A 13,323-nucleotide genomic window follows, 5' to 3' on the forward strand; every position below is an offset into this window, starting at 1 on the left:
TTCCTGGGCCGCGCTCCTGGGCTGGACTTTCCAGCTCCCCGAAGTCACGTGGGTGTGAGAGGCTGGCCCTGGCTGCTGCTTCCACGCGTGTCACGTGTCCAGTCCGCAGGCCCCTCTCTTGCCCCCTCCCAGCCCCGCCCCCTCTTCACTCACTCTCTTCACGCTGAGCCCGCTGAACTTCGTTCCGTTCTTTGTATACATCCGCCCTCTCGCCTCCAAGCCTGCAAATTGGGTTTCCTCTGCCCGGAACAGTCTCCCTCTTCCTCTTGGCCTGCCTCGCTGCTCCCTGTCTCTCAGTCCTGTCCTGAAATGCCCCCACCTTCCTCCGGGAAGCCCTCCTGGATTCCGCCGCGGCTCCGATCTGCACCGCCCAGCCTGTCGTGGCCCTAGCCTGCCACCCACTGTATTAAAATTGCTTGTTTGGCTGTCCAGCTCCGCTGCCCGGGTCCGGGAGCTCTGGCAGAGCAGCGCGGTTAGCCAGTGTCCTCTGCTAAACCCCCGGGCCTTGTACAGAATAGATGCTCAACGCACGTCTGGACGGGTGGGCGGATGGTGGATGCGTGGGTGCATGGATGGGAGGGTTTTAAAGGGAAAGACCTGCTTTACTGACTCCTGGTCTAGTGCTCTCCCCCTAAGCCAATCATCTCTTGGGTTGAGTGGGGGGAGCCCTGTAAGGACACTCCCTACTCCCCAGGCATCGAGGGGGTAGCTGGGTACTCACTGCACCCCTCCTGGCTCTGACCTCTGACCTGGACCCTCCCTGCCTCTCCCCCTGCCCAGAGCTCCCACTGGTGGCCATCGTCGGGGGCGACAATATCACGGTGTCTTTCCTGCAGCCTGTGACCCTCCAGTGTGTGGGGACTGGGGTGCCCACCCCAAGTCTCCACTGGTGGAAGGACGGGGTGGCCCTGGCAGCCTTGGGGGGGGAACTGCAGGTACGTTCAGGGGCCCCAGCGCTGGTGCGGCAGCTGGGCGCAGGGGGAGGGGCCACTTTCAGGGATCCCAGTGACCCTGTGTGGGTCCCTGGCAGCCTGGGGACGGGATGAGTACTGGGTGGTGGGGAGGGAAGTCAGAGGGACACAGTCGGGCCGGGGGGGGAGGGGAGCATCCCTGGAATCTGAACGCACAGCTTAGGATTCCACCCCCAGAGCCAAACCGCCCCCTTGACTCCCTTCTCCTGCCCCTGGGGTCTGCAGCGACCCAGCCACTTACCGTGTCCCAGCATCCCTCTGACCACCCGAATCGGGCTCCGTGTTCCCCACGGCAACACGTGGCCATCGCTCCTCCCCCTCCAGATCGAGAAGGTAGACCTGAGGGATGAAGGCGTCTACACTTGTACTGCCACCAACGTGGCTGGGGAGAGCAAAAAGGACGTGGTCCTCAAGGTTTTGGGTGAGGACCGGGACACTGGATGGTGGGGTGACCCCTGGGGGCCCTTGGGGCTGCCCTGGGCGGACAGAGGGAAGGGGATTTTAAAAACATAGCGTGTCCTGGGGCGCCTGCGTGGCTCGGCCGCTTGAGCCTTGGACTTTGGCTCAGGTCATGAGCTCACAGTCCGTGGGTTCGAGCCCCGCGTCGGGCTCTGTGCTGACTGCTCAGAGCCTGGAGCCTGCTTCCGATTCTTTGTCTCCGTCTCTCTCTCTGACCCTCCCCTGCTCACATGCTGTCTCTCTCTCTCTCTTCCTCTCTCTCCCTCAAAATAAAGAAAAAAAAATTTAAACGTAGTGTGTTCTCACCTGCATGCATGTTTACTTTTGCTTGTCTTACTCATCTTTGGGTCCGTTTCTATCCTTGTGTGCGTGCGTAAAACCCAGCACCTGACACTTTTCCCGACACCTGCCGCTAACGTTCCGCGTCTCCGCTGCGCCGGCTCACGGCTGTTCCTGCGGAGCTCGGCGCGGCGGTCTTTCCTGTTGTGGGAAGATTGCAGCCTGATGCCTTTGTCTTCATGCCGGTTCAGGATGGGGCTTCCTCGGTCCCAGGAGGCTTTGGGGGACGCTGGGGAGGGAGATCAGGGATGGCCGAGACGAGCCCAGAGCCCACATCCACCAAGACGGGGCTCTGCTGGTCTCCCCCAGTGCCCCCCAACATCGAGCCGGGCCCGCTGAACAAGGCAGTGCTGGAAAACGCCTCAGTCACCTTGGAGTGTCTGGCCTCGGGTGTGCCCCCTCCCGGTAAGACCCCTCCCCTTGGCTGACGGCCGTCTCCAGCCACCGCCCTGGTCCCCGTCTAAGGGGGCCGCAGGGCCCCAGGCACCACCTGGGCTGTGGACACGACAGGGAGGGATCCGTAGGACCCTCCCCTATTCCTCGAATGCTCCTCTCTTCTCACTGTGTCAGTCCGTGCCAGGGCCCAGTGCCTTTGCACTGGTGTCTGAAGCAAATGTGCAGGGCTTCTGTTCAGAGCTCGCAACTTCACGGGGCTGCCCCGGGGCGGGGGGCAAGGACCGGGACCTCTGAGTCGCAGTCTGTCTGGGACTCTTGTCTAGAGCTTGGGGCTAGGCGTGAGCGTTTTGCCGACGGGATGGGCTCTGGCGGGGTCTACGCAAGCCAAGGGTACAGGTGGTCCGTGCTTGTGAGGCTGCGGATGCAGAGCGCGCCATGTTTTCCTCTAACAGTCTCCCCTCGTGAGTGGTCTCCTTGCAGGGAGAGGAGGTGAGGGCGGCTGGGCTGGCTTGGACTCTCCTTGCCCCAGGCTGCCCCAGCCTCCAGCCCATGGACCTTCCCCCCTGCCTTCTGTCCCGTCTCAGACAGCCCTGCCCCGTTCCAGCCCCAGCCTCCTTCCTGGAGAACTCTGGCTTTTTCCAGTGCCCGAAATAAAGGCACACCGTGTGGCCACTCTGGAAGCTTTTCGTGGGTGCTCACTATTCAGGCACAGTCTGAAGGGCGGCCAGGACTCCTTGCGTCTCTGCTCTCTCCCTCAGATCTCTCCTGGTTCAAGGGCGGCCAGCCGCTGTCAGCCCGGAAGGGAGTGACGGTATCAGCTGATGGCAGAGTTCTCCACATTGAGCAGGCACGATTTTCTGATGCTGGGAGCTACCGCTGTGTGGCAGCCAATGTGGCAGGGAGCACAGAGCTGCAGTATGGGCTACGGGTCAATGGTGAGCTGCCCTGGGACTAAGGGGTCCTCATCCAAAAAGTAATTCCTGCATTCATGTGTCTATCAGTCTCCCCATCCGTCCGTCCATCCATCCATCCATCCATCCATCATCCATCCATCATCCATCCATCTACCCATCCATCATCCATCCATCTATCCATTATCTACCCATCCATGTATCCATCATTGATCCATCTACCCATCATCTATCCTTTCATCCATCCATTACCCATCCATCCATCATCCATCCATCTACCCATCCATTATCCATCCGTCTATCCATTATCTACCCATTCATCCATCCATCATTCATCATTATCCATCCATGTAACCATACATCCAATCCTCTGTCCACCCATCCATCCATTCACCTATCTGACTGTCTATCTGCCCATCTACTTACCCATCCATCCATTCCTCTTTTTATCTATCTTCTATTCAACCACTTTTATTGAGTGCATGCTCTGGGGTGCACCTTGGGGCTGTAGCCCTGAGAAAACAGACCCGGGGGCCTTCCGTCTAGTGGAGAATACAGTAATTATATTCTGGAAGAATACACAGTCACCCGGTATACTATCTTCTGACAAAGAGGAGGTACGACCGAGTGCCCGGAACGGGGCACCAAGCTGGCCTGGGAAGTCCCAGAAGTGTCTTTGACAGTTGGATGCATCCACTGGTGACCACCTGCCAAGGGCTGAGGCTGCAGAGATGCGGGGAGTTACAGGCACCAGAAGGAGGCTGGGACCCTGGCCATCGAGGCTGTATCTCCCAGATCCCGTTGAATCTTTGGACCATTTTTCTGCCCTGGAAGGCAGGCTAACGTTTCACCTGCTGCCTCTGATTTGGGCAACAAAACCTGCCCAGAGGGTGCCCCCATGCCGTCCGCGTAATCATGACCCCGTGCTATTTGTCACTTTCTAACTGGTCGACCTTGGGCGTGACTTGCCCTCTCTGAGCCCCCCAGTTTCCCATCTGTAGAAGCCTCATCGTGGTGGTGTAAGGATGAGAGGAGCCCATCGAAGCTGCAGGGTGGCCCGCCCCGTGGGGTGGCCCGGCCGGGGGCCCTGCTGGCTCCGCCCCCGGTGGGGCTCACCCCGCGCCCGTGGTGTCCTCCGCCCCGCAGTGCCTCCACGCATCACCCGGCCGCCCAGCCTGCCAGGCCCCGTGCTGCTCAACGCCCCGGTCCGGCTGACCTGTGACGCCACCGGAGCCCCCAGCCCCACGCTGATGTGGCTCAAGGATGGAAACCCCGTGTCCACCTCAGGGGCCTCCGGCCTCCAGGTCAGCAGGCTGGGCAGCCCTGGCGCACCTCTCTGGTGCCTCAGGAGGTACTGGGAGCAGAGGTTGGGCCCTGGGAGCCCCGGGGTGATGGCGGAGCGGTGGCCGCTGGGGACAGTTAGCTGCCGGGGGTGGGGGGCGGGGAAGGAGAGCTGCTAATAAAAAGAAGAGTCTGGAGCCGCAGGGGCTCTGGAAGCGCGGTGCGCAAGTGCGCCACCCGTGCGGGCCGTAGATGTAACTTTAAATTTTCTAGGGCCGACGTTCGAATGAGTAAAGGGAAAGAAATGAAATCAGTTTCAGTAGAACGTTTTAGTTAAGCCAATCTATCCAAAACTCTATGATCGGTTATTATGAAGGCCTTTTACAGGGTTTCTTTTGGGTCCAACTGTTTGAAGTCTATTGTGTATCATCCCGGGTGGNAGTCTGGGGTCTGGGGCACGTGAAGGTGTGGGTGCTGCCCCCTGAGGTGCGTCGCCTCACGTGGGCTTCCGTCCGGGGACACAGGTCTTCCCCGGGGGCCGGGTCCTCTCCCTGGCCAGCGCCCGGGCCTCCGACTCCGGCAGCTACTCGTGCGTGGCGGTGAGCGCGGTGGGGGAGGACCGCCAAGACGTCGTCCTGTCCGTCCACAGTGAGTCCCGCTCAGGATGCTGTCTGGGCCCCGCGGGGGCTCAACGAGGTGGGGCTGGGGGCGTCCCTCCCGGAAGCCCGTCCAGAGTGGGGGAGGGGTGGTTGGGCACGGGAGGTGCCGGCCTGAGACCGTGGCTGCCTTCGTGGGAGCTTGAGTTAGAGGTGAAGTGCTCCCCCATTGCAGACGGAGTTGGGGGGTAGTGGAGGTGAGTGGCCCACATAGGCAGGAGCTGGTGTTCGGGGAGCAGGTGGAAGGTGGCAGGAAGGGCCCCAGGGCAAGTCAGGAATTGGATGCTTTCACGGTCCTGGATGGAAGGGGGTCACTACTTTCCGGAAAGGCGGACGGGGGAGGGGGAGGAGCTCCTGAGTGTCATCGCCGTGGGGTGCAAGTCCTGCCTCGCCACTTCCTGGCTCTGTGAGCTCGGGCTAGCCACTCCGCCTCTCTGAGCCTGCGTCTCTTTATCTGCGCAACGGGCGAAGAGAGCGCCCGCCTCAGTGGTTGCCCTGGGATTCACCAGACTCGTGACGCACACAGTTCCACTCACTGCTGTTTAAAATCCCCAGGGCGCCCGGGGGGCTCTGTAGGTTCAGCGTCCGGCTTGCGCCCTGGTCATGAGCTCACGGTCCGTGGGTTCAAGCCCTGCGTCCGGCTCTGTGCTGACAGCTCAGAGCCTGGAGCCTGCTTCCCATTTTGTGTCTCCCTCTCTCTCTGCCCCGTTCCCACTCACACTCTGTCTCTCTCTCTCTCAAAAATAAACATCAAAAAAAATTTTTTTAAAGCTTAAAAGAAGATATTGTTTCTTTTTTTTAAAGTTTATTTTTGAGAGAGAGAGACAGCATGAGCATTGGAGGGGCAGAGAGGGAGGGAGACACCGGATCTGAAGCAGGCTCGCACCTAGAGAGAGCCCCACGCGGGGCTTGAACCCACAAAACCGTGAGATCGTGACCTGAGCCGAAACCTAGAGTCAGACACTTAACCGACCGAGCCACCCGGGCGCCCCCAAAATATTATATTTCTAGAAGAATTTGAGATCACCGTAAATTCACAGGCAGCTGTAGGAATTAGTACAGAGAGATCCTGGGTCCCCTCTACCCAGTTTCCCTCGATGGTGGTATTGACGCTGAATCCCATGTGGGGTGTTGACGCTGCTGTGACTCACCGTCCTGCTCAGATTTGGGGGCCCCCTCGGGGGGCAGGACCGGGAGGGTCCTCGCAGGGAGGATGGGAGGACCCCAGCTCAGGCCGGCGGCGCCCTCCCAGCGCTGACCCCCCGCACCCCCCCGCCCATGCCCTGCTGCTTGCTTCTGACCCCGGCCCGGCATCCTGCCGGCCCCAGCCACGTGCCTGAGACCCCTCTCCTGCCCCCTCCTGCAGTGCCCCCCAGCATCCTCGGCGAAGAGGTGAACGTGTCCGTCGTGGCCAACGAGTCCGTGGCCCTGGAATGCCGGGGCCAAGCCGTGCCCCCGCCCGTGCTCACCTGGAGGAAGGACGGCCGCCCCCTGGAGCCGCGGCCCGGCATCCACCTCTCCGCAGACAAGGCGCGGCTGGAGGTGAGCAGGGCGGGGGCTGTGGGGGAGCCTACGGGACCGGCTCAGCTCGGTGTGACCCAGCGCCCGGGGCACGTCCTCCTGACCTGGTCAGAAGCTGCCGCAGGGCCCCCCCCTCGGTCCCCACAGGGCTGAGCCCCTCACTTTTCACCTGTTTTTTCCTCCCTGTTCTAAGGCCTCCCGGCCTTGGGGCATTGGAGACCTTCACCGGGCCTCTGGCGCAGCCAGGGAAGGGGAGATTAGGGTCAGGGACTGTGGGGGCAGCAGCCTGGGTTTAAATTTTATTGCCGCCTCCTCCCCGCTGGGCCACCTTAAGGCGGTGTCTTGACTGCTCGTGTCTGTCGCCTGTAAGCTGCCCTTCTGGGGCGGCTGGGGTTCTTATGAAAAGAAAGCCAACCCCCAGGATAGTGCGTCCCTGTTCAGCTAGGGGAGGGGAGGTACTTCTCCGGCTGTTGGGGAGAAACTTCCACTCCAGCCTGTTCCTCCTCCTCCCAGCCCTCTACACCTTGTGATGTGATCATTCCCAACTCTGAACACCCCAACTTGGTTTCCCCTACCCACAACTTAGCTTCCTCACCTCCTCTGTCAGGATCTGACCTCTGAGGACAGGATCTTACCCCACCCCCACCCCCAATCTTCTTCATTTTCTACCTTCCCTTCTGGTCCGTTCTGTCGGACTTTCCAAAGAGGCCGGGAGCAGATTAAAGGCAGGAGAGGCAGCCCTTGGCAGAGCTGGGCTGGGATGTGAATTGGGGGTGAGGCTGTTGGAGCTGCCACGTGGGGAACGCATTCCGTGTGCCGGCCCAGGTCAGGCCACCGCAAGCTGTGGCTTCTAGAAACTTCACGGTGCGCTAGGGAGGGGAGGTGCCCTCAGGCCCAGGTGGGGCGGCCGGGACGCAGTGAGGTCAAACCACCTGCCCAAGGTCACGCTCGGCCCCCGCTGACGGGCCGTTCTTGCCCTTGGCCAGGTGAGCAGAGCGGAGGTGGAGGACGCCGGCCGCTATACCTGTGAGGCGCTGAACCAGGCGGGCCGCTCGGAGAAGCACTACAACCTGAATGTCTGGGGTGAGGGTCTTGGGGTCCCTCCCCCGCACCTGCCGTGGCTCTGGCTTTCGCGTCCCCGGAGGGGTGCTGCCTCTCTGTTCCCCGCCCCCTTCCCTTCCCAGCCTGACCCCCGCCTCATACGCCTCTCTGTTCCCCCCCGACCAGTGCCTCCCGTGTTCCCCTCAAGGGAGCCCCGCACCCTGACCGTGACCGAGGGGCACCCCGCCAGGCTGTCCTGTGAATGTCGGGGCGTCCCCTTCCCTAAGATCTCCTGGAGGAAGGACGGTATGATCGCCTCCCTCGCCCTGCCCCGCCCTCGGTGCCCTGCTCAGGGAGGCTGCTCCCCGCCCTCGCGGGGTGCCCCTGCCCCAGAGCCTAGCTGAGACCCAGACAGCTGGGCTTGTGACACTGGGGGCACAGAAGCGGCACTGCCCTCAGTCCCTCTGCGCTTGGTACCCGAGTCTGCCAGTGAGAGCTGTTGGGCTGTGGCCTTCTCTTCCAGAAAGCCCTCCCTGACTAGCGCCCAAGGCTGGGCCAGGGCCTCCTTGACTCAGGCCCTGTGTTTACCTGTCATGTGACCACCTTAGCCTTTCCACGTCTGCTTCTCCATGAGTCTGTGCGCCCCGCAAGGCGTCGTCTCAGCCCTCCCTCCCCCGCCCCGGATTCCAAAATTGGTGTAAAATAGTGCTCGGTAAATATTTGGGATTCATGCCTCTCCCTGCCAGGCCCCATCCTGGGGGTTGGAAATATAGCAGCAGATTGGGGGAGTCAGATAATAGACAGAAAGTCAGTGAGTAACGTAGATGGTAAGTACTATCTATGGAGAAAAATAAAGCCCGAAGAGGGAGAAGGCGTTTGCAGTTTCAGGCTGGGCGGCCAGAGGCGTTTTTGGCCAAGCGGAATTTAAAAAGAGGAAGGAGGGATGCGTGTGAGAATATCGTAGGGAAAAAACATTTCAGGCGGCGGTATTAGCAGGTGCAAAGGCCCTGGGGCTGGGCTGGGCTTCAGGCAGCACCCAGATCTGCAGGCAGCTCTGTGATGCGGAGAAGCCCAAGGGTTACGGGGGCTCAGGGATGGGGTTTGGCACTCCGGGAGGGCTTCCTGATAGAGGTGATGTGGACGTGGACGCCTGGAGGGTGGGCAGAAGCCTCTCACAGATGGGTGTGAGGACAGACATTCCAGGCGGAAGGACCGGGGACCAGGGGCTTCTTTCTCACTGCGCCCAGGTCAGCCCTTGCCGGGGGAGGGGAACAGCCTCGAGCAGGTGTCGGCTGCGGGGCGGCTGCTGTACCTGGGACAGGCCCAGCCAGCCCAGGAGGGAACGTACACCTGTGAGTGCAGCAACGTGGCGGGGAGTAGCAGTCAGCACCAGCTGCTGGAGGTGCATGGTGAGCCGGGCGGGGACGCCTGCACCCGGTGGAAGGGGCCGGAAGGGTGGGCCGCCGGGCACCCCGGGCGGGCGGGCCCCACCCTGCAGAATCCCAGCAAAGACAGACGCAGTGACCGTGAGAACAGCTTCACGTTCCCTCTTGACTCCTGGGGCTTTACTCCCGCCCCTCCCAACCGGCCCCTTCCAGCCCGTGACCTGCGCGCGCGCTCGCGCGAGAGGGGCGCCAGGACCCCTGGTAGCCCCCGTGGGCCCCCGAGAAACAAGTATGTCTTGAGACGGTGGGAAACACAGACATGGAAGATTTCTGGGGAGTTCCTGCACGTAACGGGAACCCGTGTCCACACACTTGTCCCAGAGCGAGGGGATGAAACACCCCAGCCTCGTAAACGTCGTTCTAGAAAATGAGGCCAAGGACAGCGCCGTTCAGCATCCCGCGTGGAGAATAATGCCCTGCCCCAAACGGTCCCAGTGTCTGTTTAGGCTCCGGGAAGCCCCTCGTTTCTGGGGAAGGAGACCCCTCGCAGATCTTCCGGGCTGTGCTGTGACCTTATTCTCCAAGCAGAGGGCTTGCCCCTGATTTCCGGGGTGCGGGAGAGGGGCCCAGGGTGCTGTTGTGACCCCAGTGTAGAGATGGAAAATGGAGGCCCGGAGAGGTGGGGTCGCCTGGCGAGGTCACACAGCCAGTGAGCGGCCAGGCGAGCAAGGCCGAGTGGGGGGCCAGCCTCGCAGGTGGCAGGTGCCCGGTGCCCGGTGCCCACGGCGGCTTTCCCTGACACGCCGTCTCCTCGTCTCCTCGTCCCCAGTGCCGCCTCAGATCGCTGGTCCCCGGGAGCCCCACACACAGGTCTCTGTGGTCCGGGACGGGGAGGCCACCCTGTGGTGCAACGTCACAGGGAAGCCCCCGCCCAGGGTGACGTGGGAGCGGGGCGGCCAGCCGCTGAGGGCCGCGCCTGGCCTGCTGCTGCAGAACCAAGGCCGGCGCCTGCGCGTGGAGCGGGCACAGGCTGCCCACAGCGGGCGCTACAGCTGCGTGGCCGAGAACGTGGCCGGAAGGGCCGAGAGGAGCTTCGCGCTCTCGGTGCTGGGTGAGGAGAGGAGGGCGGGAAGGGGGGCCCCGCTGGGGAGAACAAGGCCCATTTGAGCTCTGGCAGGAGTCGGGCCTGCTGTTGGGGGAAGCCTTGAACACTGCTCTCAAAATCAAATAGCCCTCATTTCCTCCGTCCCTCTCTCCCTTACTTGCTGTTCCCCTACTCTGTTCCCGGCACTGGGGAACTACGCAGTCTCTATCCCGCATGACTCGTGTGTGTTGGGGAGAACCAGGGCCTAGTAGAGACCAGGAAGAGCCTGAACACTTGTCATGGGAAATCAAGGCGGCTTCCTGTAGGAGGTGACCTTTTAGCTGAAACGTAAAAGCTGAGTAGAAGTTAACCAGGTGCCGGGGCGGGGGAAGGGATGAGTGTGCGGGGCCAGAGGGAACACACTCTGCAGAGGCCTGGACAGGTGACACAGCACATGCAGGGTGACGGCCATATCCTCGTGATTCCAGTCTTTTATTGAGCGCCTACTGTATGCCTCAGGGTTGGCGCAGGAAGTGGTAGGAGGTAAGGTGGGCAGGGATGGGTTTAGGGAGGTCTCTCTCATCATGCCCCCCACCTCCACCCCCAGGATCCCTGGCCTCGCCCACTTCTCCCCTCCTGATAGAGTGTGACTTCCTTTTCGAGTGGATTGTTTAGAAAGCACAGAGGCGCCACTTACCTCTGGTGTGTGGATTTAGGGGGCATATCTGCGGCCACCTAATTCCAGCCTCGTTGCTGAGCTTTGACTCCCTACCAGGCACTGTGCTAAGCGCTTGTTGAATCCTCCTGGCATCCCTCTGACGGGGCGGGGAAACTGAGGCCCAAGGTGTTTGTCTGGAGTCAAAGCCCAGCCTGCGGGCACCAGCCACTCCCTTCAGTGGGAGTCACTCTGATCTTGTCACTTCTGCTCCTCAGGCTCTCCTGACTGGGGGTGGGGGTCCTCGCGGGGTACGGCTGTTGGGGGGGGTGCTGGGGAAGGAACGTACACCCCCCATGTGCACCCTGAGTGCGGTTTCTCCTCTGTGTCTAGTGCCCCCAGAGTTCACTGGAGACTTGGACCCACAGACCAACGTCTCTGCTGCCCTGCACAGCCCCTTGACGCTGCTCTGTGAAGCCACAGGCGTCCCCCAGCCACGGGTCCGCTGGTTCCGAGGGGAGGAGCCCATCATCCCCGGGGAGGACACCTACCTCTTGGCAGGTAAGGTGCCAGCCAGGGGACAGTCTGGACCTCTCCCTCTGTTTATCACACGCCCCTGACCGCTGACCCCTCGCTGCCAGGCCTGGCTGGGATAACCATTTAGCCGTTGGTCCCTCACATATGCCACCGGAAACACTGGCTAGGTGAGGTACTCCAGGAAACACAACCGGATTTAAATAAGCGTAGGAGAGACTTCTACTCGGTTCCCCTCCTGAAGGCTGACAGCGACTATGTGCATAGTGAAGGTTCTGATAAGTCCTGCAGCAGAAATTCTCATGGCACGTCCATTACATCCCCCAGGACAGTAACAGACTTTGAGAATGCTGAGCCAGGCACCTCCTCTGAATATCCCTCCTCCCCACCGAGTTGGTTTGTGAGAGTCCTTCCTGGTGCACAGCAGGGGAAACCGGGGCCCAAGAGGCAGTGGCCCGTCCAAATCTCACGAGAACTCTCTAAGACCCCCCAAAGTCCAGCCTCAGCTGGACATCACATATCGCATCACCACAGCTGGCACACTTCTCTTCTGCTGGGCAGCCTGGGCTCAGCTTGGCCCACTCCCCTCCCTCCCCAGGGGGCCGGATGCTGAAGGTGGCCCGGGCCCAGGAGCAAGACAGAGGTCTCTACTCGTGCCTAGCGAGCAACGAGGCTGGAGAGGTTCGGAGGAACTTCAGTGTGGAGGTCCTGGGTAAGCCACAGCCCCGTTCCGATGAGCACCCCACGAATCCCCCCTCTCTTGCCTAGGAGCTTCTGGGGGCTGTCCCCAGGACCACGGGCTCATGCTATAGCAGGGGGCTCACCACAGGAAGGAGGGAGAGACCAAGCCTTGTTTTCTCTGCTCTGAAGCTGCCATGGAACTTTCCAGAAACAGCAGGGACTAGCCCCAACTGGAAGGGGGACAAATATTTGCAACACCAGTCACTTATTGAACTCACTGCCCCATGGAAGGAGGCATAAGGGGATGGGAAACTGAGGCATAGGAAACTGAAGGCACTTGCCTTGGCACTTAGTTCTGGGCTCTTGGCTTCCTGCTTCAAGGTCGTTTGGTCAACCCTGGTCAGTAACCGTCTGTCTCCCTGCTTCTGCCAGTTCCTCCCAGAATTGAGAACGAGGACCTGGAGGAGGCAGTCAGGGTCCCCGAGGGGCAGACAGCCCACCTGACGTGCAACGCCACAGGTAAGGGCCCCACACAGAGGCCGGGAGAAGCATGGGAAGTCGGCTTCAGAGAGAAGGAGGGGGCGCCCGGGGGTTCCGGCCTGCCCCCAGCCCGAGTGCTCCCTGTGGAAGGTCTCTGTGCATCCTGAACTTGGCACCGCATCCCTGCTCATCTTTGCACTTGCTCTGCCTCCGCCCCAAACACTCCTCCCCACCCCTCACCTGACTAGAGACCTCAACTTCCAGAACTTTCCACAAGGAGCCCTTGGTTGACCCCTTGGGCCCGTGGGCTACCTCCACTGGGGTCCCACAGGCCCCAGGGCTTTCTTGTCCCAGCACTAAGCACCCTGGACCATAGTAACCTTGCGACATCTGTGTACCCCCCCCGGGCTCTGAGGTCCTTCAGGACCCAAGGATTGCCTGGTCACCACGGCCCCCCCAGTGCCTCGTGGAGTAGGCTCCCATTAACGCTTGTGGACTGGAGTGGATGGATGGAGAGAGGGATGGAAGGGAGGGAGGGAGGGAGGGTGGATGGGGGGGTGGGTGGATGGATGGATGGATGGACGGACGGATGGACGGGTGAACGGGAGGCAGAACTTGCGCCTGCCCTGCCGCTCTGCACCGAGCCGTGTCTGCCCAGTCCTCCATGAGCAGCAGGCAGGCAGCCACATGGGAAGGGGCCCAGGCCAAGCTCGGAGGCCGCTTCCGCGGCCTGCCCTGCTGCGGGGACCCGGCCTGAGATGGAGAATCCACAGCCCCTGCCTACCCCGGGGCCACCTCTGACTCTTGGCCCGCCTAGTCAGAGCCTTCTGAATGGTCTCATCTGCCTCTCCCGCTCCTTACAGGCCACCCGCAGCCCAAGGTCACGTGGTTCAAAGATGGCCGGCCGCTGGCGGGGGGAGACGGCTACC

The 13,323-nt window shown here is 61.5% G+C and overlaps 1 protein-coding gene across 1 annotated transcript in view; it reads left to right on the forward strand.

Moving 5' to 3' along the window:
* The window catches only part of HMCN2 (hemicentin 2), a 132,085-nt gene that overhangs the window by 69,478 nt on the left and 49,284 nt on the right, over positions 1-13,323 (forward strand). The window contains 15 exon segments of the mRNA XM_077768469.1: positions 778-935; positions 1,296-1,392; positions 2,079-2,174; positions 2,924-3,100; positions 4,223-4,380; positions 4,882-5,005; positions 6,380-6,555; positions 7,521-7,617; positions 7,762-7,881; positions 8,823-8,984; positions 9,790-10,071; positions 11,093-11,260; positions 11,832-11,945; positions 12,347-12,433; positions 13,258-13,322. Coding sequence (XP_077624595.1) covers positions 778-935; positions 1,296-1,392; positions 2,079-2,174; positions 2,924-3,100; positions 4,223-4,380; positions 4,882-5,005; positions 6,380-6,555; positions 7,521-7,617; positions 7,762-7,881; positions 8,823-8,984; positions 9,790-10,071; positions 11,093-11,260; positions 11,832-11,945; positions 12,347-12,433; positions 13,258-13,322 — 2,081 coding nt within the window.

Source organism: Crocuta crocuta, unplaced genomic scaffold, assembly GCF_008692635.1.
Source record: "Crocuta crocuta isolate KB4526 unplaced genomic scaffold, BGI_CrCroc_1.0 scaffold35, whole genome shotgun sequence".
In the NCBI taxonomy this organism is placed as follows: Eukaryota; Metazoa; Chordata; class Mammalia; order Carnivora; family Hyaenidae; genus Crocuta; species Crocuta crocuta.